The sequence below is a fragment of the Pelodiscus sinensis genome, chromosome 15 (assembly GCF_049634645.1).
Source record: "Pelodiscus sinensis isolate JC-2024 chromosome 15, ASM4963464v1, whole genome shotgun sequence".
NCBI lineage: Eukaryota > Metazoa > Chordata > Testudines > Trionychidae > Pelodiscus > Pelodiscus sinensis.
Window position 1 is genome coordinate 33,837,861 of NC_134725.1, and position 27,356 is coordinate 33,865,216.

The following is a 27,356-nucleotide window of genomic DNA, read 5'->3' on the forward strand; positions in this document are numbered from 1 at the left end:
TAACAATGGCGGCGGGAGGGGGGGAGGGTGGATACTCGCAGTGCATTCCGGGAAAGAAGGAGGATCCCGTTACCTTAGCAACGATAAAGGAGGGCCAGCCAAGCCAATGGGGTGAGAGGGGCTGGATAGCGGTGGGCAAATGTGCTGTTCGCGCGCGCGGGCGCCTTAATTTTTGACCCTTCCTGTACCCGGTAGCGCCCGACGGAACAGCGAAGTTCCCGCCAATTTGAAATGCTGAAGCGAGTTTCGTAGCTCGTCATCTCCCTTTTGTGACTGAGGTAAGGGGGGCTTTGTACAAGTGCCGCTGGGCTTAGGCGTTGCGAGGGGTTGCCCGCCGGCGTTGTGCTGGGAGAGGGGTGGGGCTGAGAAACCCCGCGGAGTGGGAAGGCGTCCAGCCGGCTGGAATTGTGAGATTGGCCCCAGCATCGAGACAATTTGGAGGTTTTGGGCTTCGGCCCGTACGCAGGAATTTCTGTGGGAGAAGATTTTTTGTTGTTACTAAATATGGACCGCAAAGAGGTGAATGCTCCCCCCCCCCAACCGTGGTCCTCCACGTAAGAGGGGAAATCAGCCCCAGCCCGCCAGAGCAGGGGGAGGGAGACTCGGGCAGCGCGCAGCTCCTGCCTTCCTCTGTCCGGCGGTAGCAGGATTACTTGGCAGACCTGCATACTGCCCGTGTTTGTGGGGTCGTGCGTGTTGCCAGTGGTCCCCTGCCTTATTACGGTTGTGCTGTCCACTTGTGGCAAGAGTTCTCCCATGCACGTCTGCCCCGCCCCTGCCTAGCAGTTACTTCTACTCCTCTTCCCCATCAGTTCTACCCCCGGCGTTTTCTGGGGCTCTTCTTGTACCTCTTTAAGTCTTGGCAGGGCAGCTGTAGCTGGTCTTCTTCCAGGGCTGGGAGTAGCTTCAGGGGCCCTCCCACTTCTCTTCCTCTTCAGCCTTAACCTCTGATGATAGGACAAGAAGCAACGGGTTTAAATTGCAGCAAGGGAAGTTTAGGCTCAGGGTGGTTAAGCACTGGAATAAACTTTCTAGGGAAGTTGTGGCATCTCCATTATTGGACATTTCTTAAGAACAGGTTACACAAACATGTGTCAGGGATGATGTAGATGGTGCTTAGTCCTGCCATGAGTGCAGGGGACTAGACTTGATGAATTCCTGAGACCCCTTCTATTTGTAGTATTCTAAGATTCAAGGGCTGTGTATTGTATGGAGGATGTATTGAACTGTTTGTTCTTCCCTTTTCTCAGAATGATGTGAGCTATGTGCTCTTTATATCAGGGGTGGGCAAAAAGGTCTCTGTGAGCCGAAAGCAGCCCGCCAAGCGGGTTGATCTGGCCTGCGGAGGCCCCGCTGCTCCCCTGCCCCCCAGGCCAATTAGGGCTGCTCCCCTGCCCCCAGGCCAACACAAAGTTTCCTCTACCCTGCACTACAGGCAGTCCCCGGGTTACGTACAAGATAGGTACTGTAGGTTTGTTCTTCAGTTGAATTTGTACGTAAGTCGGAACTGGCGTCCAGATTCAGCTGCTGCTGAAACTGACCTGCGGCTGACTACAGGAAGTCCAAGGCAGAGTTTCTCTGCCCTGGGCTTCCTGGAATCAGTCGCTGATCAATTTCAACAGCGGCTGAATCTGATCGCCTGGGACAGCTGGACCTACCCGGCAGCGCCCCAGCTGCTCTGTCCCAGGTGTCCCCAACTCTGCCTTGGGCTTCCTGTAGTCAGCCCCTGGTCAGTTTCAGCAGCAGCTGACTTGGGGATGCCTGGAGCAGAGCAGCTGGGGTGCTGCCGGGTTGGTCTAGTAGCACCGAGGAGCGGCGCTGTGGGACCAACCCGGCAGCGCCCAGTTGCTCTACCACAGGCGTTGGCGAGGAAAGCCTGGTCTGCTGTGGGGTGGGGAGCGCACTAGCTGCGCCCCCTCTCCCCTCCAGCAGACTAGGGAGACGCGGGCGGCAGGACCGCCGAGACGCGCCGCGGTCCTGCCGCCCGCATCCTCTGTGGCTTTGCTCCGCGTCTCCCTGGTCTGCTGTGTTTAGGAAATGCTGAATATTTTTGTGTTGTAGTTTGTGCCTGAGGTAAGATGAAGTTTAATAAGGACAAATGCAAGGTACTCCACTTAGGAAGGAACCATCCGTTTCACACATACAGAATGGAAAGCGACTGTCTAGGATAGAGTGTTACAGAAAGAGATCTAGTGGTCATAGTGGACCACAAGCTAAATATGAGTCAAAAGTGTGACAGCATTGCAAAAAAAGCAAACATGATTTTGGGATGCATTAACAGGAGTGTTGTGAGCAAGACAATGAGAAGACATTTTTCCCCTCTACTCTGGGCTGATTAGGCCTCAATTGGAGTGTTGTGTCCTGTTCTGGGCACCACATTTTAAGAAAGTTGGAGAAGGACCAGAGAGGAGCAACAAAAATGATTAAAAGTCTAGAAAACATGAGCTATGAGAGAAGGCTGAAGGAATTGGGCTTATTTAGTTTGGAAAGGAGAAGACTGAGGGGGGACATGGTATTGTTTTCAGCTATCTAAAAGGGTGTCATAGGGAGGAGGGGGAAAATTGTTCTCTTTGGCCTCTGATAATATGACAAAAAGCAATGGGCTTAAACTGCAGCAAGGGAGGTTTAGGTTGGACATCAGGAAAAACTTCCTAATTGTCAGGATGGGTAAACACTGGAATAAATTGCCTAGGGAAGTTGTGGAATCTCCATCACTGGAGATATTTAAGAGCAGGTTAGACAGACATCTATCAGGGATGATATAGACTGTGCTTGGCCCTGCCGTGAGGGTAGGGAATGGACTTGATGATCTCTCAAGGTCCCTTCCAGTTCTGGTATACTGTGATTCTAGTTTCAATTAATTACAAATACAGTCAAAACTGGTAAGATTATATTACTTTTTTTTTTTTGACAGAGTACACAGAATTGAGTTTTTGGAACTAGCACCTGCCCATCTGGATTTGTGAAACTCATGTAAAAAAAATTGCTGGACTGCAAGTCACTGGGTGTTGTGGCTCGGATAACATTTGACAGCTGTAACAGTTTGAGAAATGTCAATGTCCAGTTATACATTCCAGTTGCAATTGAGAACAATCTGCTTGTACTTCTAACAATGATTGAATTAGAGAAACCATCATGTGGCACAAACTTGACATGTAGTGAATAATCTATGCCTGGGAAAGTGTTAACTGAGTAATTTTTCAAACATTTTCCTTGTGACACTGTTGAAGAAAATTGTTGGTGCAACATAATTATATCTGTTGACTAGGGGAGGGACAGGAATGAGAGGGGGTTATTGGTAGGGGGATTCAGGTCTGGGGCAGAGGGTTGGTGCTTGTGGCTGGTCACATACTTACCTCCCGTGGTTCACGGTCATGATGCAGTGGGGGTACTAAAATAGTTTCCTGTTGTTGCCTCCCTTGACCCCAACACTGTCTTTCCTGGCATAGCAGACCATGATGTGCCATGGAAGTGGCCAGCAGCAAGTCTGGTTCCTAGGTGGAGGCACACAAGCAGCTCTGCATGCTGTTCTTGGTCACAAACCCACCCACTCCCCAGTTCCCATTGGGCAGGAATTAGCCAGTGAGAGTGTGGAGGTAGTGCATGGAGCCCATGGTGCCATCACTTAGGAGCCAGACCTCCTGCTGGCTGCTTAAGGCATACAGCGTGGTCCACTGTGCAAGAAGAGGCAAAAGGCCTGCCGTAGCACCCTCACTAGTCACCTGCTGCCCCTGCAGCAAGGGGACCCACAGCAATCCACTGTTGAGTTGCAAGCCAAGGTTTCTGAGGGGGAGACTGCAGATTTATATTTTTTAAATAAAAAAAACTCATCTTAAAATGAGATAGCGTGGACTTTCCTTCTCCATATACTAACATGATCTACGTGACAGGTTCAACGAAAAAGTTGTTGGGGGACCAGGAAGTGTGTTTGTGTGGGGGAGAGATGAGGAAAGACCTTAAGAAAGAAGGTTGTAAATTTTAATCGAATTAAGACTAGAAATAAGGATGAGCTGTTTCAAAATTGATTTTTAGCTGAAGTCAGTAATTGGCAATTATATCACTTATTTGCTAAAGGATATAAAAAAGTCCAGTGTTAAAGGTTGGAACCAACAAGTGGGGCTTAGCACCCCCAGCTTCTCCTGTTTGTAAGTATCTTAATCAAAGGTTTATAATGTTTTGTTAATATTTGAATATGGTGAATTGCTTATTTAGACTTTTTGTTCAGAGAAACAGTATAATGTATCTTTTGCCTTTTAGATTTAATCAAAAAATTTAAATTGGCATTTGGTTACTTCCCATATAAATAATTTCAAATACTAATAATTCCAATGCCTCTATAGTAGGTACATAAATTAACCTTACAGAATTATGTATTTTAGGACTCTATCATATTAAAATGCAAGTATTTAAGTCAGTAAGGTTTGTCCAGGATAGTGTCCTATTTTACAGAAGCCTGTTGGGATAAAGGGAATGGTTGGAGGACTGGCATTTGCTCTCAGCTGTGCAACTGTCTGGTAAGAGTACAGTTTCATAAATTGTGCTTCTCCATCAAAGGGTGCCATTTCACTAGGAGTAACAGAAGACTCAGCAGGAGGAAGTGGAGATAGCTGGGGACCAGATCAGACAAAAGGATATTGTGTTCAGAAGTTTCTTATATAGATTAGTAAGTCTCTTATGCTTTAAGAGCAGTGTGTGCATTGAAGATATTTCTTGGCCAAGTATGTGAGTTCTTTCATTATTGGCATGTTGCCCACAAAGAATGCAGCTAGGTAAACCAGAGCTCATTCAACCAGATGGACTCTGCAGGAAATGTAACTAAGCTAGGGTATGTCTACACTCTCACCCTAGTTCAAACTAGGGTGGCTAATGTAGTCATTCGAACTTGCAAATCTACTAGCTGAAGCCCCTTGGTGTAGGTAGTGAGTGATTATGACTCAAGATTCTGGGTCTCTCAGGTGCACTTTCTTAGTGCACACCCTGAGATTGATATGCCTCTATATAGTAGGCTACCAAGGGACAGTGCTTCAGACTTCACCAGCCTCCACAATAGGAGTATGTCTACATTGCCACGCTAGTTCGAACTAGGGTGGCTAATGTAGTCATTCAAATTTGCAAATGAAGCCTGGGATTTAAATATCCCAGGCTTTATTTGCATGTTCCCGGGCACTACCATTTTTAAATGCCCCGTAGTTCGAACTACCTGCCCGCGGCTACACATGGCACAGGCTAGGTTGTTCGAATTAAAGCTCCTAATTCGAACTACCGTTACTCCTTGGGCAGGTAGTTTGAACTATGGGGCATTTAAAAATGTCGGAGCCTGGGATATTTAAATCCTGGGCTTCATTTGCAAATTTGAATGACTACATTAGCCACCCTAGTTCGAACTAGGGTGGCAATGTAGACATACTCCTATTGTGGTGAAGTCTGAAGCACTGTCCCTTGGTAGCCCACTACATAGCGGCACATCAAACTCAGGGTGTGCACTAAGAAAGTGCACCTGAGAGACCCAGAATCTGGAGTCGTAATCACTCACTACCTACACCAAGGGGCTTCAGCTAGTAGATTTCATCACAAAAGACAAGTATTATTACAGAGAGTTAGATTGGGCCAACTTGTGGCATTTCATGGTGGGATTTTCATGAAATCTCAAGCCATTATTTCAAGGCAAACTTTTGCAGAGCTGTGCAACTATAGCTTTTAGGCTGATCTAAAAATACTGAGTCTGGTGTCAAAATTAGAGGTCCCTGGACTCAATTCCTCTTTCTTCGTAACTCATGGTGATCTCTCTTCATGATTTGTCCCTTTTGACAGGTCATTGTAGTTTTCTCCATTTCAGGGTTTCAAAGTCCCAATGGATTATTTCTCTCAGACAATCTTCCATTCCTCTGTTCACACTATGTTGTTTCTCCATTGGCTAACCAGGGAACATAAACTTCCTACTACCATGAGTTCCAGCCCAGGGACTTATGTCCAGTAACTATGGTCTAAGCTTGTGGTGGCAGCCTGTGGCTCTCAATCCACGTAGAGCCCATCATGGTTCTCTGTGTGGCCATGAGACACTTTGTTTGTTGTTGCCCACGTGCAGGGTTGCCAGATACCATTGCTTCCATTCACGTAGGTTTTTTTTTTTCTTGCACTCCATTTATATACCAGGTCAGCCTGTCTAGCTGGACTTCATTGTCCCTTAGACTTTATCAGCCTTGACTCCAATCCAGGCATAGCCTGTCAGGTAGTTGACTTTTTTTCTTTCTTTGGCCTTGTGTGGGGGTGATTATCCCATCACAGTGTCTCTTAACTTTGGGAACACACAGTTTATTGTGACATCCTCTTTAAATACAGAATCATAGTCTCATGACAAAATCAGTGAGTTCTGTGTAATAATATTGATTGTTTAAATGTCACTTTGCTTTAATATCACAGTTTTTGCTGCTATGATTTGTCTGTCTATTTATCATAGGTAAAGGGTTTCTTCAGCATGTGGAATAGTATTGAATTTCTGACAAATGATGATACATGCAGTGGACAACTGAACATAGATTCAAGACAAGAATGTGGAACTGCCTTGTACCAAGAGGATAGGCTAGTTAAAATTTCTTCTGAAAAGGTAATACTTGTTAGAATCAGAGTTTGTTATGCTGGAACTTACTCAGAACTACTGCAAAAGTGCTTTAGACTAGTATATTATTACATATTGTTTTACTTTAATTGTTGAAAAGCATTACTCTAGTTTTTATTTTGAAAGGTTCTTTAGTTGCTTGTAATTTCACAGTTCTTTTTATTTCTAAGGTCCTATTTAATCCAAAGCTATGTGCATGCAACTCAGATGATACCTGTATTATTGTGGCTGACAGATCAGTGATACTTCTTGATAGTGTTTGCCAGTCTTTTCAGATGAACGTTCAGTTTGGTGAGTTTTTTTTATTGTTTTGGAATTAAACTAACTGTAAGTCAAAATTGCTTATGGATTCGGTTAATAAAAACAACTTAAAGTAGGAACCCGTTTTATTAATCCAGGGTTTCTGTTATTAGCCACTAGTGATACTTAAGACCTTAATGGCTGAGTGATAAAGTCATCAACCTGTGAAGGGTTTTGTTTATCCTGTAGGCCCAAACAAAACTGGTCCTAGAAAGATGTGATCATGCCTCCAAATGCTGGAACTCATCTTGCATCTGGTACTTTTCCACTCAAGGCGAGAAAAATTTAAACTGAACACACAAAATTCCTGCCTTTGAGCAAAATAAATACAAAGAGGAACTATTCAACTCTGTGCAATGATTCGGGGAGATCAGAGCTTCTGGCCCAGCAGAACAGGACGGTGGGGTGCCCAAGTGGGCAGGTTAGCAAGCTTAATGGCATGTCCAGCACACCAGGTAACAATCCCAAGAGGACCCCTGTGATTCAACCAGTCACAAATATCTCCTAGATAAAAAAAAATAGCACGTTTGTATGAACAATACAGTGCTTCTGTTGTCACTGGAGGCCATTAACAAAGCTACTACTCACTTCACTGAGTGCAATTTACCTACATGAAGCTCCTTGCAGGATTTGTATCTGAAGTCACAAATCCTAATCCTGGAAACAGTTATACATGAAAGCTTAATATTAAACGTGGGATATCATAATGGCTTTTGTTGGACCACTCACATGAGTAAAAGTTGGTGTGCATACTTGCAGGATTGGGTTAAAAAAGTGAAATTAGATAAGATCCAAAGGATCTCCAATTTACATTGTGAGTGACAATTGGGAGAGATCAAATTTGTAACTGTGGAGGCAGACTAATCTGCTGTTTTTATTACCTTGAAAGTAATTTGAAAATTCAGAAACACGAGCAACTAATATTTTTACAAGTTAAACAAAACCATTTTTACAAGAGACTACAAAACTCCGTTGATATTAGAACAGTAATTTACCAGCTCACATAAAATGAATTGTGAACAATTTTTAGAATAAATATATTAGTCCTAAGCCCCTGATTTTCTGGAGGTTTGTGGTGAGTTAATTTTTTTTTAAACTTGTAGCAGAGGTGCCTGGAGCAAGTGGGAGAATATGCCTTTCTTGGCACTTCTACAAAATAAATATTTAAAGGAATTTGAGAAGCTGCACTAAAACTTCTTAATGCTTGAACTGCATTCTCTATTATGATCTAATATTTGAAATTTGCTTTGGAATTTTCAGATACTGACGTGGATGTGGTTGGTTTGTGTCAAAAAGGACAATTTCTTGTGGTCGGTGAGCAAAGTGGCAGCCTACATCTTATTCATGTGCCATCAAAGCAAACTTTATTAACTAATGTATGGAACTTTTTTCCTCTATTCTCAATTGCTTGCATATTTCTTACTTGTGTCAAATATGAAAATATGAATGAACTGAGCGTGATTCTTGCTTTGGCTAACTAAGAATGTTAGATTATAGAGAGTTTTTTTTCCTTCACGTAACATTTATTGAGAATACCAGCTCTAGTAAACTTCATTTAAATACAGAAACCAAAACCTAAACCAATTTTTTATAAGGATAAGGATTATTTCTCTAAAAGTGTGCAGGTCTGATCCCTAAAGTAATTATGTATGTTACCAATTCTTTGTTGTTCAAAACTGCATGTTAATGCAGAATTTCAGGGAAGAAATATTGGTTTAATATGTATTTCCTATAACATAATTTAATCAAACATGGAATTGTGTATGTTGATCTGTATTTTAGGTTTTGGTTCAGAAATCTCCAGATGAAAAGACTTATCTAAATCTTCTTATTGAAAAAGATACTGCAGATGAAGGTATGTTTTTTCAGATAATTCTTGCTGTAAGCCTTCAGAATTAAAAATAAGCTGGATGAGAAATCACTCTGGTTAACATAAAAATGTATGTGTTGTGATAGCTTGACTTGACTACTTAGGGCTCAATCCTGCCAGTATGGAGCACTCTGATCCTGATCTGATAGAGCATGTCAGCACATACATTTAACCATAGGAGGAGTCTCAATGAATTGCATTTTTAAAGTTAAGCGCATGTGTGTGTATTAGGTTTGATCAGGGCCAGAATGCTCTGAATCTTCAAGGGTTGAAAACAAAGAGTAATCATTTTGTATGTATTATGTCTTTTGTATATCCTTCTTGCTGTGTTACATTTAAAAGTGCATTCAGGATATTTAAAAGGATGTCTCATTGCTGTTTTAAGCCCAGATCTTACAAAAATACTTAACTGTACACATGTATTTCCTTTTGTTTCAGTGGAATTTCTTGCATGTGTACAAGTAAGCATGTGAGTAAGTCTTTGCAGAATGTAGATGATAATCACTTACTGAATGATTTGGTTAAATCTAATTTCAGATTTTCACTTTTATTTTTAAAAAGTGGGCATACACATATTATTTGGGGTGAGTGTACTCCTAAATTGTAGAATCCCAGGGAAGCTACGTAGGTTGCCTATATATTGATGGATTATTATGCCCCACTTGATAGGTGGCCCAGGCAACAGGGCTTAATCAAAAATCTACTGAGATCAATGGAGAGACTCCTGTTGACTTGATTGATATTGCATCAGGCCTATCCTGAGCAGTTGGTTATTTGTGGGATGAAATCTTGACTTTGTGGGGGGGAAAAAAGTCAATATCAAAACTCCCATTAACTGTTGTGGTGCAGGATTTCACCCTTTTTACATTGTAAATACATTTTCTTGAATAGTCATGTGTTTCACTTCTGTTTAATCTAACCAGAGAAACTAAATTGCATGTTTGTGACTATATTTTGTGGTATTAATTTATATATATTTGTGTGTGTGTGTGTGTGTGTGAGCACACACACACACGGCTCGACAAATAATACAATCTACTCGAGTAGATTGGACCTGGCTCTTCCAGGTTACAGGCGATCTGTGCATGTGCAGAACGCCGGACAGCGCAGCTGGGAAGCGGGGCTCGCCGTGGGTCGGCGAGCCATGTACATATGTATATATGTATATGCTTACTGATTTTTTTTTTTTTCTTTTTGGATGGGAAAAATGTTTTTTGATAATCTATTTAAGGTATCGAGTATTAGAGGGGTAGCTGTGTTAGTCTGCATCTGATGAAATGGGTCTTTGCCCATGAAAGCTTATGCTCCAACACATCTTTTAGTCTATAAGGTGCCACAGGACTCCTTGTCGCTATTTAAGGTAGTTAGTGACTAAAATTTTATAATGGCTGGTGGTACCTTTAAAAAATGTCTGATGCATGTGTCTTTAAAGTACTGGCTTTTATATAAGTATGACATCAGTACTTATCTTCTATTTGGCATAAATTCCCTCTGAAACTTACTTGGTTCTGATGGTTACACATTAAAGATGTCTCTGCTGACACATCTTTTCAAACTGTACCTAGATATGAACATCTGGAGCATTACATTTTCATTGGAGAGCCTATAACTTCAGCTATCGTTTCCTTGGCTAGCCTTTCAGCATTGACAGATGTGAACTTAGGGGATGTGTTTAGGATCTATTCTTTTAGGACACAGGTGTGAATATGAGAAACCTTTAATTTTTTTTTTAAAGCAGGTAGTATCTTTCTGGTCAACCTAACTTGATTCTTACATATGTAAACACCAGTTGACGTCAGGATCTCAGGATTTGGCCTTTAAAGGTGTATATATACTTAGTGATAGAAATGTAGCCCTGTTAGTCTGGTGTAGCTGAAACAAAAAACAGGACTATGTAGCACTTTAAAGACTAACAAGATGGTTTATTAGGTGATGAGCTTCCGTGGGCCAGACCCACTTCCTCAGAGCTGAGGAAGTGGGTCTGGCCCACGGAAGCTCATCACCTAATAAACCATCTTGTTAGTCCTGTTTTTTGTTTTATATACTTAGTGACATTAGTGATAAGGGAATTTTGTGCAATTGTAATCAATACTTAATGGCATCATTAGTATTGGCAAAGTTCTAGTAATGATATCATTCATCAGCTAATAGTTGCATGGGATATCTCATGCTGTGTTATGTATGTTGCCTTTAATCTTGGTCTTATGTATTGTGGGTTTTTTTAATCTTTCTGTGTGTGGTAATGTTCTTACATTTTATTAAAGTAACTAGATCTCTTTTAAAATTATCCTAATCTAGTGAAAAGTTTGGTCTAAATTATTTTTACATTTTTAGAAACTTAGTTTTGTGCTTATTTTATAGGAATCTATCATATGTTCATTCTCACAAGCAATGGATTCTTTTGCATTATGTGCCTCCCACTTGCAAAAATTCAGGAAGGTATGATGATACAACTCACATTGAACATTAAATTTCAGATTGCTGTGTGTATTGACTTATAATAATTAATACTTTAGCATGCTGTTTTCTATAGTGGCTAAGACCCCAGTTCTGTGAAGTTCCGACTGACCTAAAATTCTATTGATTTTGGAGGGAGCTGAGAATGTTCAGCAAATTATAGGAAATGGCTGTAATCATTCCTATTACTTTTGTTTTTAAGACCATGTGAACTAATTGTGAATGATGCAAGATATTAGTTGTCCAAAAAAAGCAGAAATTTTTATTCTCTCTACCAAACCCTCTTTGTAAATTACTTATAGTTTACATTGCCTTCAGTAATTCTGTTTCTTTTTGAGAATACTGCTTGTTACAGGAACATAATTCCAAATTATAATATTACTGTCTTAATTACTATGAAATTATGAAACCATATTTGTTTCTTTAATTTTTATGTAGCAATTGACAAGATGGACATGATTACAGCAAAGAAGGTAAATTGCAATAACTGTGCCACTTGATCTGTCTGTTAAAAATTTCCAATTTAACAAAACTTTGATTTGTATAACATATGGAAAAAAGAACAACCATCCTTGCTTAGACTCCATCTAGCCCCAGTATACAATCTGCCAATAATGGCCAATACTAGGTTTTCCCAAAAGAAATGAACTGAACAGGTAAACATCAAATGATCCATTCCCAGCTTCTGACAAACAGGTTAGGGACACCACTCTTGCCCATCCTGCTTAATAACAATTGATGGACCTATCTGTCATGAATGTATTTAGTTTTTTGAAACTGTTAAAATCCTGATCCAACATCCTCTGGCAAGAAGTTTCACGGGTTGATTGTGCACTGTGTGAAGAAATACTTCCTTTGTTTAAATGCATTTAAACATCCCTGGTTTAAATCATGTAACCACTGAAATTAAAAGCTGGCTCCCTGTTCAGACTGTCTCCCACCTGCTCCCCTGCACTTCTGCCTCTAATACAAAGGCAGCAATGTGGAGGAGATGGGAAGGGCTACATGTAACTAAGCATGCTAACTGAGGCGCCCAGGCTCATAGGATAACAATGTACATGTTTACATTTTTACATCCCTCTCTTAAGTCTGCTATTTATTAATTTCATTTGGTGAACTCTATTGTGTTATGGGAACAAGTGAACAACTTTTCCTTATTCACTTTCTTAACACCAGTCATGATTTTAGACCGCTATTATAGTGGCCTTCGTTATCTCCTTTCCAAGCTGAAAAGTCCCAGTCTCATTAATCTCTCTTCACATGGAACTCGTTCTATACTCCTAATAATTTTTGTTGCCTTTTTCTGAACTTTTTCTAGTACCAAGATTTTTTTTGTAATTAGATCACATGTACATGCAATATTCAAGATGTGGGCATACCACAGATTTATACGGAGGCAATAACATCTTCTCTGTCTTATTCTGTATCCCTTCCTTAATGGTTCCTAATATTCTGTTATGCTTTTTTGACTGCTGCTGCATATTGAGTAGATGTTTGCAGAGAACTATCCATAATGACTCTTGAGAGGTAACAGCTAATTTCATCCCCATCATTTTGTACATGTAGTTGGGATTAAGTTTTCAGATATATATTACTTTGCATTTATCAACACTAATGTTCATCTGCCATTTTGTTGCCTGGTCACCTAGTTTTATGAAATTCTTTTTGAAGCTCTTCACAGTCTGCTTTGGATTTAACTATATTGAGCAGTTTAGTATCCTCTGCAAATTATTCTACCTCACTGTTTATCCCTTTCTTCAGATTATTTATGAATATGTTGAATAGCATTGGTCCCAGAAGGTTCCCCAGTGAGACTCTGCCTATTACCACTCTTACCTATCTTTTAACCAGTTCTCAATTCATGATAAGACTTTCCCTATTATCTGATGACAGCTTACTTGGCTTAAGAGTCTTTGGTGAGGGACCTTATGAAAGCTTTTCTGGAAATCTAAGTGTACTGTATCCACTTGATGCCTCTTGTCCATATACTTGTTGACTCCTCAAATAATTCAATTACGTTGGTGAGGCATGATTTCCCATGTTGACTTTCCCCAACAGATTATGTTCATCTAGCTGCCTGAGAATTCTGTTCTTTTACTATAGTTTCAACCAGTTGGCCCGATACTGACATTAGACTTACCAGCCTCTAATTCCCAGGCTCACTTCTAGAACCCTTTTAAAAAAATTGGCGTCACATTAGCTATCCTCCAGTCATTTGATATGTAAGATATTTTAAAGCAGGGCTTGGCAACCTTTTCAAACCAAAGAGCCAAACTACATCAAAATTCAGAAAAGTGGTCAACAAAGGGCTGTATAACAATGCCCATTTGCAGGACTGAAAATATACAACTTAATATTATTAATTGATATGTGTATATACTATTATAAAAGGAAAGGTGTCCGTCACGCTATCTGTCACAGAGAACATTTGAGAAGACTTGAGAAGTTTCTAGAGGAAGGCAGATTCCCCCCCAGCCCCACCAATAGCCCAGGGAGATGAAGAGTGTGTGTGCCCAAGTATCTCCAGAGCAATGGGGAGGAAGGAGGCCACCCATATGGAGAGGGGAGGAGCACACATGTGCCCCAGAAGCCTCATAGAAGCAGGGAAGAAAGAGAATTCACTGCACCAACCCCCTTCCTATTCCTCGTCCCCTACCCCCTCTGTCCCTGGAAGCAGCAGGGAGGGAGGAGGTCCTGCAGCCCAAGCCGCCTCCTCTGGGAGTGGGAGGCAGGAGGCCACGCATATGTCTATTATCACAGCAGGACAGATAATGCTACCAATTAATAATAGCATAAATGAAACATGGCACTCGCAGACCTTATTTAATGGGACTTCTACTGCATCTTTTTGCACATCATAACTGGTTAGATTCAGCTTCATGCACGCATTCAAGCTGTCTTATGTCAATCTTATGGCAGGAGCTTAGGGATATGGGGGTGCAGGAGTCTGAGCGGGGCTCAAGGCAGGGGATTTGGGTGTATTGTGGAATCCCGGCACAAAGTTGAGGTATGTGGGGGCAGAAGCATTATGGCAGGGGACTAGGTATGTGGGGGTGCAGAACTGAGGATGTGGGGAGATGAGGGGCCCAGGCCAGGGGGTTCAGGTATATGATGGGCTCAGGAGTGGCTTGAGGCCAGCTGCAGCAGCTGGCACCCCAGGCGGAGCGCGCAATTGTGCCCCCGCCTGCAAGGCTGTAAATGGCCTGACGTCATCGGTGGGCGCCCCGTGACATCATCATTGGGCGACCCGGGTGGCGGTGCCCTAGGCGGTGGCAGAGTCTGCCTATAGCCACGGGCTGCCCTTAGATGGGCTCAGGGTTGGGGTGTGTGGAGTGGTGCAGGAATGTTATTGCTGGGGATGTGGGAGTGCAGGAGTCTGAGAATGTGGGGGTATGAGGGCCTCATGGCAAGGGGTTCAGGTTTATGATTGTCTCAGGGTTGGTGAGTAGGGGGTACAGGAGTGTCCTGACGCTGTGGCCAGATGCGGCTGGACCCCAACTGGGGCTTGTTGGCCAGGCTTCATTTTTAAATAAAGTATTATGTCCAACACACAATCGTCTTTCTTTATGGCAGAAGTAGGGAACCGTTTTTGTGTTGGGGGCCACTGACCCACAGAAAAAGCAGTTGGGAATCACACAAAAGTAAGAAGCAAAACAGAAGGAAAAAAAATCCTCCAGAAATCTCCAACCCTCACAGAAGTGGCTCCCAGCTGAAATACCTCACATTCAGTCTGGTGGTGGTGGTGGGGCGGGGGGGTTGAGATTCAAGGCCTCAGGCCAGATTTACTCTTTTGGGGTTCCATTAACCTTGAGGGGTTAAGTGTGTGTGACAGGGCTGCCAGTGAATGGATTAGGGTAGGGGATTAAGGATCTGAGCAGGAGGTGGGGTGTAGGAGGGAGGTGAGGGTGTGAGATCTGGGTGGGAGGTAGAGTATAGCAGGCTGGGAATAGGGTGTGGGGAAGGAGCAGGCTGGCTACTGCCAGGAGGCAGGAGCGGACTGGCAGCAGGCTGTCTGGCCACGGGGCAGGGGACAGCAGTAGGCTGTGGGGACAAGGTGTCTGGCCAGGGGACAGGAGTGGGCTGGGGCATCTGACAAAGTGGGTCTTTGCCCACAAAAGCTTATGCTCCAATAAATCTGTTAGTCTATAAGGAGCCACAGGACTGCTTGTTGCTTAAACCACAGTTAGTAGTTCTGCAATTTCACATTTGAGTTCTTTTAGAATTTTTGGGTGAATGCCATCAGGTCCTGGTGACTTATTACCTTTCAGTTTTATCAATTTGTTTCCAAACCTCCCCTACTGATACTTCAATCTTGGACAGTTCCTCAGATTTGTCACTTAGAAAGAATGGCGTATGTTTGGGAATGTCCCTCGTGTCCTCAGCTGTGAAGATCAATGCCAAGAATTTATTTAGTTTCTCTGCAATGACCTTATAGTCCTTTGGTGCTTATTTAGCATCTTGATTGTCCAGTGGCCCCACTGGTTGTTTAGCAGACTTTATGCTTCTGATGTACTTGAAGAAAAATTTGCTATTAACTTCTGGAATTTTGGCTAGCTGTTCTTCAAATTTCCTTTTGGCCTTCCTAATGAAATATTTACAGTTCATTTGACAGTTTATACTCCTTTCTATTTTCTTCACTTAGATTTAACTTCTGCTTTTTATATTATGTCTTTATCTCACTGCTTCTTTTACTTGATTGTTAAGCCATGGTGAAACTTTTTTGGTTCTCTTACTATATTTTTTTGAGTTGGAGTGTATATTTAAGTTAGGCCTCTGTTACGGTGTCTTTGAAAAGTTTCCATGCAACTTGCAAGGATTTCACTTTTGGCACTATACATTCTTCATTTTTTTGTAGCTCTCCTTTCTGAAATTAAATGTCACAGTATCAGGCTGCTATGATGTTTATCCGTCCACAAAGATGTTACATTTAATTATATAGTATGGTTGCTATTTTCAAGTGGTCCAGCAATAGTAAATTTTTGGACTAGATCCTGTGCTCCACTTAGGACTAAATCAAGAGTTGCCTCTCCTCTTGTGGGTTTAGTCCAGCTGCTCCTGGGAGCCGTCATTCAAAATGTCAAGCAACTTTATTTCTGTATCCTGTCCTGAGGTGTTTCTTGTTGGAGATTTGTTTAAATTATTGTAAAGCTAACTGATATGCGTAAACTGCTGTTTTAGGGTGTGAAGAGAAAACGTTATTGCATTTTAACAAACTTTTTATATTTTATTAGTAACTTTGTGTTTTCATATTTCCAGTTACAAGGAAAGATCGTGACTACTTATATTTCTACAAAGGATTATCACACTCTTGGCTGTCTGAATTTTGTGATTAGAGTCTTTATGAGCAAATTCCTGCTGATACTTGGGGTAAATGTGTATATATATATATATATATATATTTTTTAATGGAGACAAATTATTGTAATTGTGATGTATTAAGATTCTCACTAATATAAGGATAGTCTGCTATGATCTCTCTAGCCCAACACCCTCGGGACCTGTTTGGTGACAAACCTGAGAATTTGCTCAACCAAGAGAGGTCAATACTATCTAGCAGCATTACCAACACATGCACTGTTACTGGGTTCTTAGAAAGCATTGAGCGGTAAATTATAGCTAAATAGCAGCACAGACCACTGAGCCAGGACAATGGCTGTAAACAAACTTTACGGGACTGAGATTTTAGTTCACCTGCATGCATTCTCATATTTATAATCTAATCCTTATTCTCTCAGGTCCTAATCTAATGTCATCTGAAATCAATGAAAATCTTTCTGTTGATGTGGCCTGTTAAAGACTTGCCTCTGTACAGTATGAAGTCCCAGTCTAGCAAAGTGCTTAAGTATATGCATAGTGCCATTGATTTTTTTTTGGAAAGGGATGAAAATTGTGGACATAGTGAAGCACTCTTCTGGACTAGGGCTTGATGTGGTCTGATAGCTACATATTAGCCATGGTCTTGATCCAAAACCCATTAACTTCAATGCAGGTTTTTCGATTGGTCTTTGGATTAAGCTCCATGTTCTACTTGGATATGAACTTGCTGTTTGTAAATGTTCCATGCTTTTGGGAGATCCAAAATAATCTCTTTTATTGGGAAACAATATTTAAAATAATTCTAATAGTTTCTTCCTGAAAATAAGAAAGGGAAAAAAAATCTATTTTGATATTTTTAAAAGCTTTTATCTTAATTAAGAGGCTGTATAGGTTACTAATCATGATTTGCAACTTCCCACGAGCCTTTTTTTATTAAACTTTAATGAATTAGATTAACTTGACAACTACCAGAATTTGTAATATAGAAACCACATTTTGTTGTATTTTTTAAATAGGGTAAAGGTGACTGTGTGCTCTCGAGATGGGAGGTGGCTCCTAGTAAAAACCAGATATCTGTTCAAAGTTTTGCTGATTCCAGTATGATTAAAGGTAACATTTAAAACTTTTGCCTGTAAAATAAATATTTATATAAATTCACAGGAATAAAGCTGAATATTGTGCTACATTTTGTAACTGTTAGTTCACTGTTTTAATAATGTGTATAGTTTTTTCAAAAGGAAACTTTATTTCATTGAGTGTGTACTGCAAGGCTAAATCTGTGCTTCACAGTTTTGTTGTTAACTCTCTGAAACAGATTTTTTTCTGCAGTGACGTATTGCAAGATGTTTGATCTACAGTTGGATTTCCATTTTTTTTTTTTTTTTTTTTTTTTACAGAGTTGAATACACTTTTCCTGATAACTTAACTTTTAAATATTTGTCTCCTAGCTGAGGAGTGAATGATTAGTAAAGTTGTTTTTCCTCCTGGTCTTACTCCTGAAGGGTGGTGAGCACTCTGGTTTAAATCCAACAAAACAGTTCAGCAGATAAGTGTTTTCTGGATTGGGCTCTAACTTCATCGCTAGGAACCTGACTGCTGGCACTAAACATTAAAAAGGCTGTAGAGCAGTTTTTAAACTAAGTGGGGGAAAGACGATTGGTGCGGAGATGCACGTAAATCGGAGGGAGACTTCTTTTAGAGGAGAATCCATTGATAGAGATTCTCTAAGCTGTAGTCAGAAAGAGAGGAGAGGGCAAACCATGGGCCAGAGCAGACAAACAAGCGCATACAAAGGAATCCAGTGCATCAGGGAAAGGCAGACAAATAAGCAGTGGCAAATTTTTAAAGTGCTTGTAAGCAAATGCTAGGAGTCTGACTAATAAGATGGGTGACCTAGAGTACCTCGTATTAAATGAGGAGATTGACATAATAGGCATCACTGAAACCTGGTGGAATGAGGAAAATCTGTGGGACACAATCATACCGGGATATAAAATATATAGAAAGGATAGAGCAGGCCGGCTGAGTGGCACTGTATGTGAAAGATAATGTAGAATCAAATGAAATAAAAATATTAAGTGACTCAACATGTTCAATAGAATCGCTATGGATAGTAATTTCATGCTCCAATAATAAGAAATTAGCAGTAGGGATATATTACCGACCACCTGACCAGGACAGTGATACTGACATTGAAATGCTAAGGGAGATTAGAGAGGCTACCAAAATAAAGAACTCTATAATAATGGGGGATTTTAATTACCCCCACATTGACTGGATATATGTCACCTCAGGAAGAGAAGCAGAGATAAAATTTCTCAATGGCTTAAATGACTGCTTCTTGGGTTCCTGCACCAGCTGCTCCACAAGGGGAGAGGCAATTCTCGATTTAGTTCTGAGTGGAGCGCAGGATCAGGTCCAGGATATAACCGTTACTGGACCGCTTGTGAATAGTAACCATAATATAATAACATTCAGCAGTCCAGCACCCTGGCATTTAATTTCAAAAAGGGGAATTACGCAAAAATGAGGAGGTTAGTTAAACAGAAATTAAAAGGCACAGTGACTAGAGCCAAATCCCTGAAAGCTGCATGGAAACTTTTTAAAGACACCATAATAGAGGCCCAGCTTAAATGTATACCCCAAATTAAAAAACATAGCAAGAGACCTAAAAAAGAGTCACCGTGGCTTAACCACCATGTAAAAGAAGCAGTGAGGGACAAAAAGGTATCTTTTTAAGAAGTGGAGGTCCAATCCTAGTGAGATAAATAGAAAAGAACATAAACACTGTCAAATCAAGTGTAAAAATGTAATAAGAAAAGCAAAAAAAGATTTTGAGGAACAGCTAGCCAAAAACTCAAAAAGAAATAACAAGATGTTTTTTAAGTACATTAGAAGCAGGAAGCCTGCTAAAAAACCTGTGGGTCCCCTAGATGATCGAGCTATAAAAGGAGCAATCAAGGACGATAAAGCCATTGCAGAGAAACTAAATGATTTCTTTGCTTCAGTCTTCATGGCTGAGGACGTTGGAGATTCCTGAATCTGCACCGTCCTTTGTGGGTGACGAATCTGAGGAACTGTCCTGGATTGAAGTGTCATTAGAGGAGGTTTTGGAACAAATAGAGAAACTTAATGTTAACAAATCTCTGGGACCAGATGGCATTCATCCAAGGGTTCTAAAAGAACTCAAATGGGAAATTGCTGAGCTATTATCTGTGGTTTGTAACCTATCCTTTAAATCAGCTTCTGTACCTAAAGACTGGAAGGTAGCCAACGTGACACCAATATTTAAAAAGGGCTGTAGAGGTGATCCTGGCAATTATAGACTGGTAAGTCTAACTTCAGTACCGGGCAAATTAGTCGAAACAATAGTAAAGAATAAAATTGTGAAGCATGTAGAAGAACATAATTTGTTGGACAAAAATCAACATGGTTTCTGTAAAGGGAAATCCTGTCTTACTAATCTATTGGAGTTCTTTGAAGGGGTTAACAAACATGCGGACAAGGGGGATCCAGTAGATATCGTATACTTAGAATTTTCAGAAAGCCTTTGACAAGGTCCCTCACCAAAGTCTCTTGTGTAAATTACATGGCCATGGGATAAGAGGGAAGGTCCTTTCTTGGATTGAGGACTGGTTAGAAGACAGGAAACAAAGGGTAGGAATAAATGGTAAATTTTCAGATTGGAGAGGGGTAACTAGTGGTGTATGCCAAGGGTCAGTCCTGGGACCAATTCTTTTCAACTTATTCATAAATGATCTGGAGAAAGGGGTAAGCAGTGAGGTAGTAAAGTTTGCGGATGATACCAAACTGTTTAGGATAGTCAAGACAGAAGCAGACTGTGAGGGACTCCAAAAAGATCTCACCAAACTGAGTGATTGGGCAACAAAATGGCAAATGAAATTTAATGTAGATAAGTGTAAAGTAATGCACATCGGGAAAAATAACCCCAACTATACGTACAATATGATGGGGGCAAATTTGGCTACGACAAATCAGGAAAGAGATCTTGGAGTTATCGTGGACAGTTCTCTGAAAACTTCCACACAGTGTGCAGCGGCAGTCAAAAAGGCAAATAGGATGCTAGGAATTATTAGGAAAGGGATAGAAAATAAGACCCAATATATCTTACTGCCCCTGTATAAAACTCTGGTATGCCCACATCTTGAATACTGTGTACAGATGTGGTGTCCTCACCTCAAAAAAGATATTTTGGCCTTGGAAAGGGTTCAAAAAAGGGCAACTAAAATGATTAGGGGTTTGGAATGGGTCCCATATGAGGAGAGGTTAAAGAGACTGGGACTTTTCAGTTTAGAAAAGAGGAGACTGAGGGGGGATATGATAGAGGTCTATAAAATCATGAGTGGTGTGTAGAGGGCCGATTTAAAAAAAAAGTTATTTATTAGTTCCCTAAATAGAAGAACTAGAGGACTCCAAATGAAATTAATGGGTAGCAGGTTTAAAACTAATACACGAAAGTTCTTCTTCTCATAGCATGTAGTCAACCTGTGGAACTCCTTGCCAGAGGAGGCTGTGAAGGCTAGGACTATAATAGAGTTTAAAGAGAAGCTAGATAATTTCATGGAGGTTAGGTCCATAAAAGGCTATTAGCCAGGGGATAAAATGGTGTCCTTGGTCTCTGTCTGTCAGAGGCTGGAGAGGGATGGCAGGAGACAAATCGCTTGATCATTGTCTTCGGTCCACCCTCTCTGGGGCACCTGGTGCTGGCCACTGTCGGTAGACAGGCTACTGGGCTAGATGGACCTTTGGTCTGACCTAGTATGGCTGTTCTTATGTAGGAAGGCTGACTGTTTAAAATCCATTTTGAAAACTCTAAAACAGCTTCATGAATAGATGTTTTCTAGAAATTATTTGCATTTCAAATACATTATTCTTGGACAAATATGTAACTTGATATACATTTTGTTGCTTTCTTTCCTAGGTGCAGTGAAACTTCAGGTCCTGGACAACTTGTTGTTTATCTTGAATGAAGAAGTAAATATAATTTTATTTGTCTGAAATTGCTTTTACAGTGACTTTTTACGAAACTTTTAAAAATTACTAGTGTTCTCCATTTTGGGATTATCAATCTACTGAAACAAGCCTTGATTGTGTTAAGAAAATATGAAATGTACACCTGAATTTTTGTTTTCTTCTAGAATATTTTGAGCATGTGGGATGTTTATTCTCTTACCTTGGTTTGGGATTGGCCCTTAGTTCATATTGAAGAATTTCTCCTAACTACAGAATCAGCATCTTCAGTTGAACGGTAAATGAAGAATTATAGTACCATCTGTGGAATATGCCATGTGTATTATTGCGGGAAGTGTCCAGCCCTCATCTGGCTTTCTGTGGGGCATGTTTTGGGATAATCCCCAGTTGGTGAGAACAGGAACTGAGCTCAGGTTTAACTATCAGGGAGTCTAAGAATTGAACTGCATTGTATGATAGATCTCATTTTTGCTTCTTGACATTCTTGCTTCACTGACATTTTTCTAGCTTAGTAAGGTGCAGTGCTAGATATGCAGCCCAAGTATTTAGTTTCATTCCAGACAGGGTAAAAATGAGGCCTCCTGTAGATTTCCTGACTCTTTCTCATTACTATTAAAGCTGTTCAGAACACTCCTCCTAGACTAGCAAGCATCATTTTGGCAATGCTCTCATTGGCTGTATTGCTCTCAAGACTAAGTGAGATGATAACCTTATCCACAATAAATATAATTAATGGTGTTTATCTTCCAAAGTAGACAAATTAGTGGTAACTCGTTTTGCAATTCAAATTACAAATACAAAAGAAGTTGTTGCCAATTCATTTAAACTGCAAAACGAGATACCACTTATTTGTCTACTTTTGACGATAAACACTGTTTTAGTTATTGAGGACTATTTTACTAACAGAGAAGACATTAGAACACAAAAGTACTCATACCATTAAACCTACTTTTCTTCCAAGTTTGCTACCACATGCATGGTTTCAAGCTTGGAAACGTGAATTTCTATCCTGTGCATGATGATGTATTGTGCTACTGTAGGGCCATATATTGTACTTACCACAATATCTCAGTCTTCATAGCAATTCCCCATTTAAACTACGATTGATTCAGTATTTTTGTTTTCTTCTCTATACATAGACAGGGGATTGCCAGCCTTAAACTAATAACCTTGACAATATCTGATAACAAACAGGTACAAATCTCTTTATTTTTCTGTATTCTATTTTTATTTTGATTGCTTATTTTACATGTTTATAGTTGTCTTTTTCTCAGTATTTGCAATAAAGAAAGTCCAGGGTGGTATAAAAAGCAACAATTAATTTTTTGCTTTCTATTATTTGCTTACTGTGAACAGGCATTGATATATAAGATAACAAAAAAAAAACCCAACAAATAGCCTGGTAGCACTTTATAGACTAACAAAACATGTAGATGATATCATGAGCTTTCGTGTGCACAGCCCACTTCTTCAGATGTCCAGAGTTATGAGTTTAGTATGTGTTCACCCAAAATAAATAGGAGAGGGGGGAGGGAAGACAAAGAAAGGGGGTTGGGAGACAGAGAGCATCTGTAAGTATCTGGAGATTGGGTAGTTAAACTGAAGCAGATAAGAATCAAAGTCAACAGATAGACTTCCTTGTCAGGGAGCGCTGTTTGCAACTTCAGTGGCTGTCATACCCCCCTCCCCCTCCCGCTTGCTGTGGCCAAAGACCAGAGTAGGGAGTGGAAGAGTTTGAGGCTACTTTACCAGTCTTCTGGAAGGCAAGATGGAGGCCAGCTGGGGCTCAATCTCTTGGTGGTGGGATGGCTGCCCCAGTGGTCACTCTCAATATCATAGCTCTTCTCTCTGCCTCCTCCCTTTCCATGTCAAGGCAAACAGTCCGATTCCTGACACTTCCTAGTTTCCTGGCACAGCCAAACACTAATCTTCTTTTAAGTTAAGCTAAGAGGAAACCACACCAAATTTGGTGGTCCCAGCTCTTACTGTTTACAAGATGTTCTTGACTAAATAGACTCAAAGACAGATGCACATTTCTAAAATATATAAATAAGATATGTCATCTTGTGAAACAGTTTTCGACTTTCAGAGATTTTTGGCATTTGTCCTCTTTACTCCAAAAATGTTCAATAAATGTTCTACTTATTCTGTACAAACACTCCAGAAAGGACTCTGTGGAGTAAATGTGGAGATCAGTTAATTTTATTAATCAACGCGATATTTTATTATTTCTATACTTATTTTTTCCCCTTATTTTACAGATGAGAAACCTCATGGTATTTTCACTACCTGCAATGAATCAGCTTTATTCTATGGATGTATCTGGTGTTTCTTCACTAGTTCAAAGTGAAATCAGTACGGTATGTCTATATTTCTTTTAAAAGCTAATTATTTTAAAGTTTAACTGTTAAAGCAGTTGCTATATTTATTTGTTTTAGATTAGAGTCTAAAATCTGGTAAGAACTATACGTGCATATAAGCAGGGCTCGCCAAGCGGCGGCGAGCCCTGCGCACCAGGCGCACGGTTCTGCGCTCTCTGCATGCGCAGATCACTCTGCGCCGGCTCTTCTGGTGTACATTGTTTGTTGAGCCCTGCATATAAGAATAATTCCTCCTTCTGATGTTCGTACATTTTAAATGTTTAAAAAAAAAACCCTAAAAATAATCCAAAAGATGGAAGGAAGAAAGAACTATTATTTAAACAATGATGAGGGTGGCGCTGTGCCTACGTCTTATTTCCATATTTTTATTTTGTTGGCAGCTGCCAGTAAATCTTGCTGCTAGATTTTTGGTTTGGGTGGTTTTGTTTCCTTAGCATAAACAATTTTTTAAGTGATGCTGATGAAGTAGTGTTTTAGGGTATATTAATTGATGAGGTGATAGCTTGACAATTATATTTGGCTTGTCCTTCCAAACATCTAAGGGCAGTTTAGAACAAGGAGCTAAGAACCCTTTAGCTATCAAGACTGGTGTCACTGGAGTGGAGTGGGTATTGGGAAATGTGTAGGGAATATGAAGACAGAGAAGGAGGCAGCTGTGCATTCCTGTCCTTACTTAGAGCCTTGAAAATGAGCTCTAGATTGGCTAGCTGTGCAACAAAGTGTGGAGCTTGTGAAATAACTCAGGAATGCAATATATGTTAAGAATGTGGCAAGAAGATTTTGGACAGTGGTATTTGGAGGCAAATCTAATATCAAAGACCAAATAAGAGGACATGATGTTTAAAGAAGTGGTCAGAACCAAAATTTGGCTTTCAAGATGGAGAGGAAAGTTTTGACTTTTTTAAAGATCATAGAATCCTAGAACTGGAAAGGGACCTAGAGAGGTCATCGAGTCCAGTCCCCTGCTCTCATGGAAGGACCATGCACTGTGTAGGTCATCCCTGATAGATGTCTGTCCAACCTGCTCTTAAATATCTCCAGTGATAGAGATTCCACAACTCCCCTCAGAAATTTATTCGTGTTTAACTACCTTGACAGTTAGACAGTTTTTCCTAATGTCCAACCTAAACCTCCCTTGCTGCAATTTAAGCCCATTGCTTCTTGTCCTATCACCAAAGGCCAAGGAGAACAGTTTTTTTCCCTCCTCCTTGTAATGCCCTTTTAGATTATTGAAAACCGTCTATCGTCCCTGCTGTCTTCTCTTTTCTAAACTAAACAAGCCCAGTTCTTTCAATCTTCTCTCATAGGTCATGTTTTCTAGACTTTTGATCATTTTTGTTACTCTTCTCTGGACCGTCTCTTTCTTGAAATGCTCAGAACTGGATACAAAACTCTGGATACTGGTACCCAGAACTGGATATAAAACTCTAATTGAGGCCTAATCAGCACAGAGTAGAGCGGAAGAATGACTTCTTGTGTCTTGCTTACAATACTCCTGTTAATGCATCCCAGAATTGTGTTTGCTTTTTTTGCAACAGTGTCACACTGTTGACGCGAGTTTAACTTTTCAGCAGTACTCGTTCCTAGACCATCACTTCCCATTCTGTATGTGAAAAATGGATTGTTCCTTTCTAAGTGAAGCACTTGCATTTGTCCTTATTAAACTTCATCCTGTTTCTCAGACCATTTGTCTAGTTTGTCCAGATCGTTTTGACCCTATTCTCCTAAGCACTTACAACCCCTCCCAGCTTGGTATCATTTGCAGACTTAATAAGTGAACTCTCTGCCATTATCTAAATTAGTGTTTCCCAAACTATGGGCTGCGGCCTGGTATAGGGCCTCAGGAAAAAAATACCGGGCCACAGCATGGTTGCCGGGGTGTTCCGGATTTCCGAAGTGCCTTTGTGGCACCGGGTCTGCCAGGCCCTTGGCAGGCCTGGGCATAACCTGCAGCCCAATGTTCTGGCTTCTGTCAGAGGCATAGCTAGGGGAAGTCGGGAGGTGGAGGGGCGTGAAGGGAGAGGAGGAGGAGGGGAGAGCTGGCCACCGGAAGCAGCTCTGGAGAGGGGAATCAGAGCGGCCTTTGGAGATTTGGGGCAGAAGGGCAGCCTGAGGAAGCAGAGCTGGCTGGGGGACGGGGCTGGCCGGGAGATCAGGAGGAGGAGTAGGGGAGAAGCAGCTGCTGGAAACAGGGCTTGCCTGGGGCATTGGGGCTGGCTGGCAAAGATTGGGGGGGGGCCGGTGGAAGCAGGGCTGCCGGGGGGCATGAGGTCGGGGGTAGGGAGGTGGCCGGGAAAGATTGGGGGAGGGGGGAAGAAGTGGTCACCAGAAGAAGGGCTGGACACGGGCAGCGGGGCTGGCCAAGGGAGATTGGGAGGAGAAGCAAGGGAGAACTGGCTGTCTGGGAGGGGGTAGTGGGAAGTGGGGCTGGCCGGGGGGGGAGGAGAGGGGGGGGGAGGGGAACTGATCTAGCCATATGTAGATCTCGCCCCCCCCCCCCCCCCAAAGCACGAGTGAGTCTGGCCTGGGGAGTCTCTTGTACCCTCCCACCCCCTCGGGTAGTTGTGAACTGGCTGGCTGGTAGACACACTCATGCAGCCTGAGCACATTTAGCAGCCAGGCAGTTTGAAACTACAAACTGATACATCTAGTAATAATAAAACATACCTAGTGAGAAAATACCAGACATGTTATATGCCTGGTACTTTCTCAGTTTGTTTTTTATGTGTTTATATTTTTGGGCTGCAAAAAACAGTACTGGGGGGAGGGGGGGGAAAGGGTTCCAACTAAAGTAAAAAGTTTGGGAAATTGGTCTAACCAGCTTTCTGTCTGTCTTACAGTCCATTTATCCAATCCATATTCTTTAACTTGATGGCAAGAATATTGTGAGTGACCATATCAAAAGCTTTGCTAAAGCTGGCACTGGGGGCTTTGGGAGGACCAGAAACAACTTATTTGAATATTCATAATTTGTTTAATGAATATGCAAATTAATGTTAGTGGTCCTCGAAAAGTTCGTGAATTGATTTACTGGTCCCCTTGTCAAAAAATTTGGGAACCCCTGATCTAAACCATTGATGAAGATATTGAACAGAACTGGTCCCAACACTGATCCCTGCTGTGAAGGAAGAAATAAAATTGTCATAGTTCAGGGGCACTGCACCCGTATTCTTCTTCATGATCTCCTAGGTCATCCATTCTACCAAGAGCCAGGAGTTTACACCCCCACGTCTGTCTCCCTCCTGACTTTTTTTTTTTCCCCCCCGGTTGCAAAGTTCTTGTCTACAGTGTGATATTCCCAGAGAGTCAGATTGCTTAAATAGGCCAGCATCTGCACATCACTTCTTTCCAGAGGCTATGAGCAGCTATAATTCCTGTGACCCTGCTGGAGCTATCCCCCTGTAATCAGATAAACAGGATTTTA

The 27,356-nt window shown here is 41.3% G+C and overlaps 1 protein-coding gene across 9 annotated transcripts in view; it reads left to right on the forward strand.

Annotated features, from left to right (window-relative positions):
* The first annotated feature begins 9 nt into the window (after positions 1-9).
* The window catches only part of KNTC1 (kinetochore associated 1), a 148,432-nt gene continuing 121,085 nt past the window's right edge, over positions 10-27,356 (forward strand). The window contains exons 1-16 of one of the 9 annotated variants that reach the window (XM_075898678.1): positions 10-278; positions 4,075-4,145; positions 4,450-4,514; positions 6,154-6,229; positions 6,458-6,604; positions 6,787-6,907; positions 8,177-8,292; positions 8,699-8,771; positions 11,148-11,225; positions 11,682-11,716; positions 16,500-16,610; positions 17,576-17,669; positions 21,502-21,554; positions 21,719-21,828; positions 22,691-22,745; positions 23,813-23,911. In XM_075898678.1, the coding sequence (XP_075754793.1) occupies positions 4,471-4,514; positions 6,154-6,229; positions 6,458-6,604; positions 6,787-6,907; positions 8,177-8,292; positions 8,699-8,771; positions 11,148-11,225; positions 11,682-11,716; positions 16,500-16,610; positions 17,576-17,669; positions 21,502-21,554; positions 21,719-21,828; positions 22,691-22,745; positions 23,813-23,911 (1,212 nt within the window). In that variant the 5' untranslated portion in view covers positions 10-278; positions 4,075-4,145; positions 4,450-4,470. Of the gene's footprint in view, positions 279-365; positions 520-4,074; positions 4,146-4,449; positions 4,515-6,153; positions 6,230-6,457; positions 6,605-6,783; positions 6,908-8,176; positions 8,293-8,698; positions 8,772-11,147; positions 11,226-11,681; positions 11,717-16,499; positions 16,611-17,575; positions 17,670-21,501; positions 21,555-21,718; positions 21,829-22,690; positions 22,746-23,812; positions 23,912-27,356 lie in introns of those variants that run through there. The other 8 variants (XM_075898679.1, XM_075898685.1, XM_075898683.1 and 5 more) reach the window with 8 other exon arrangements.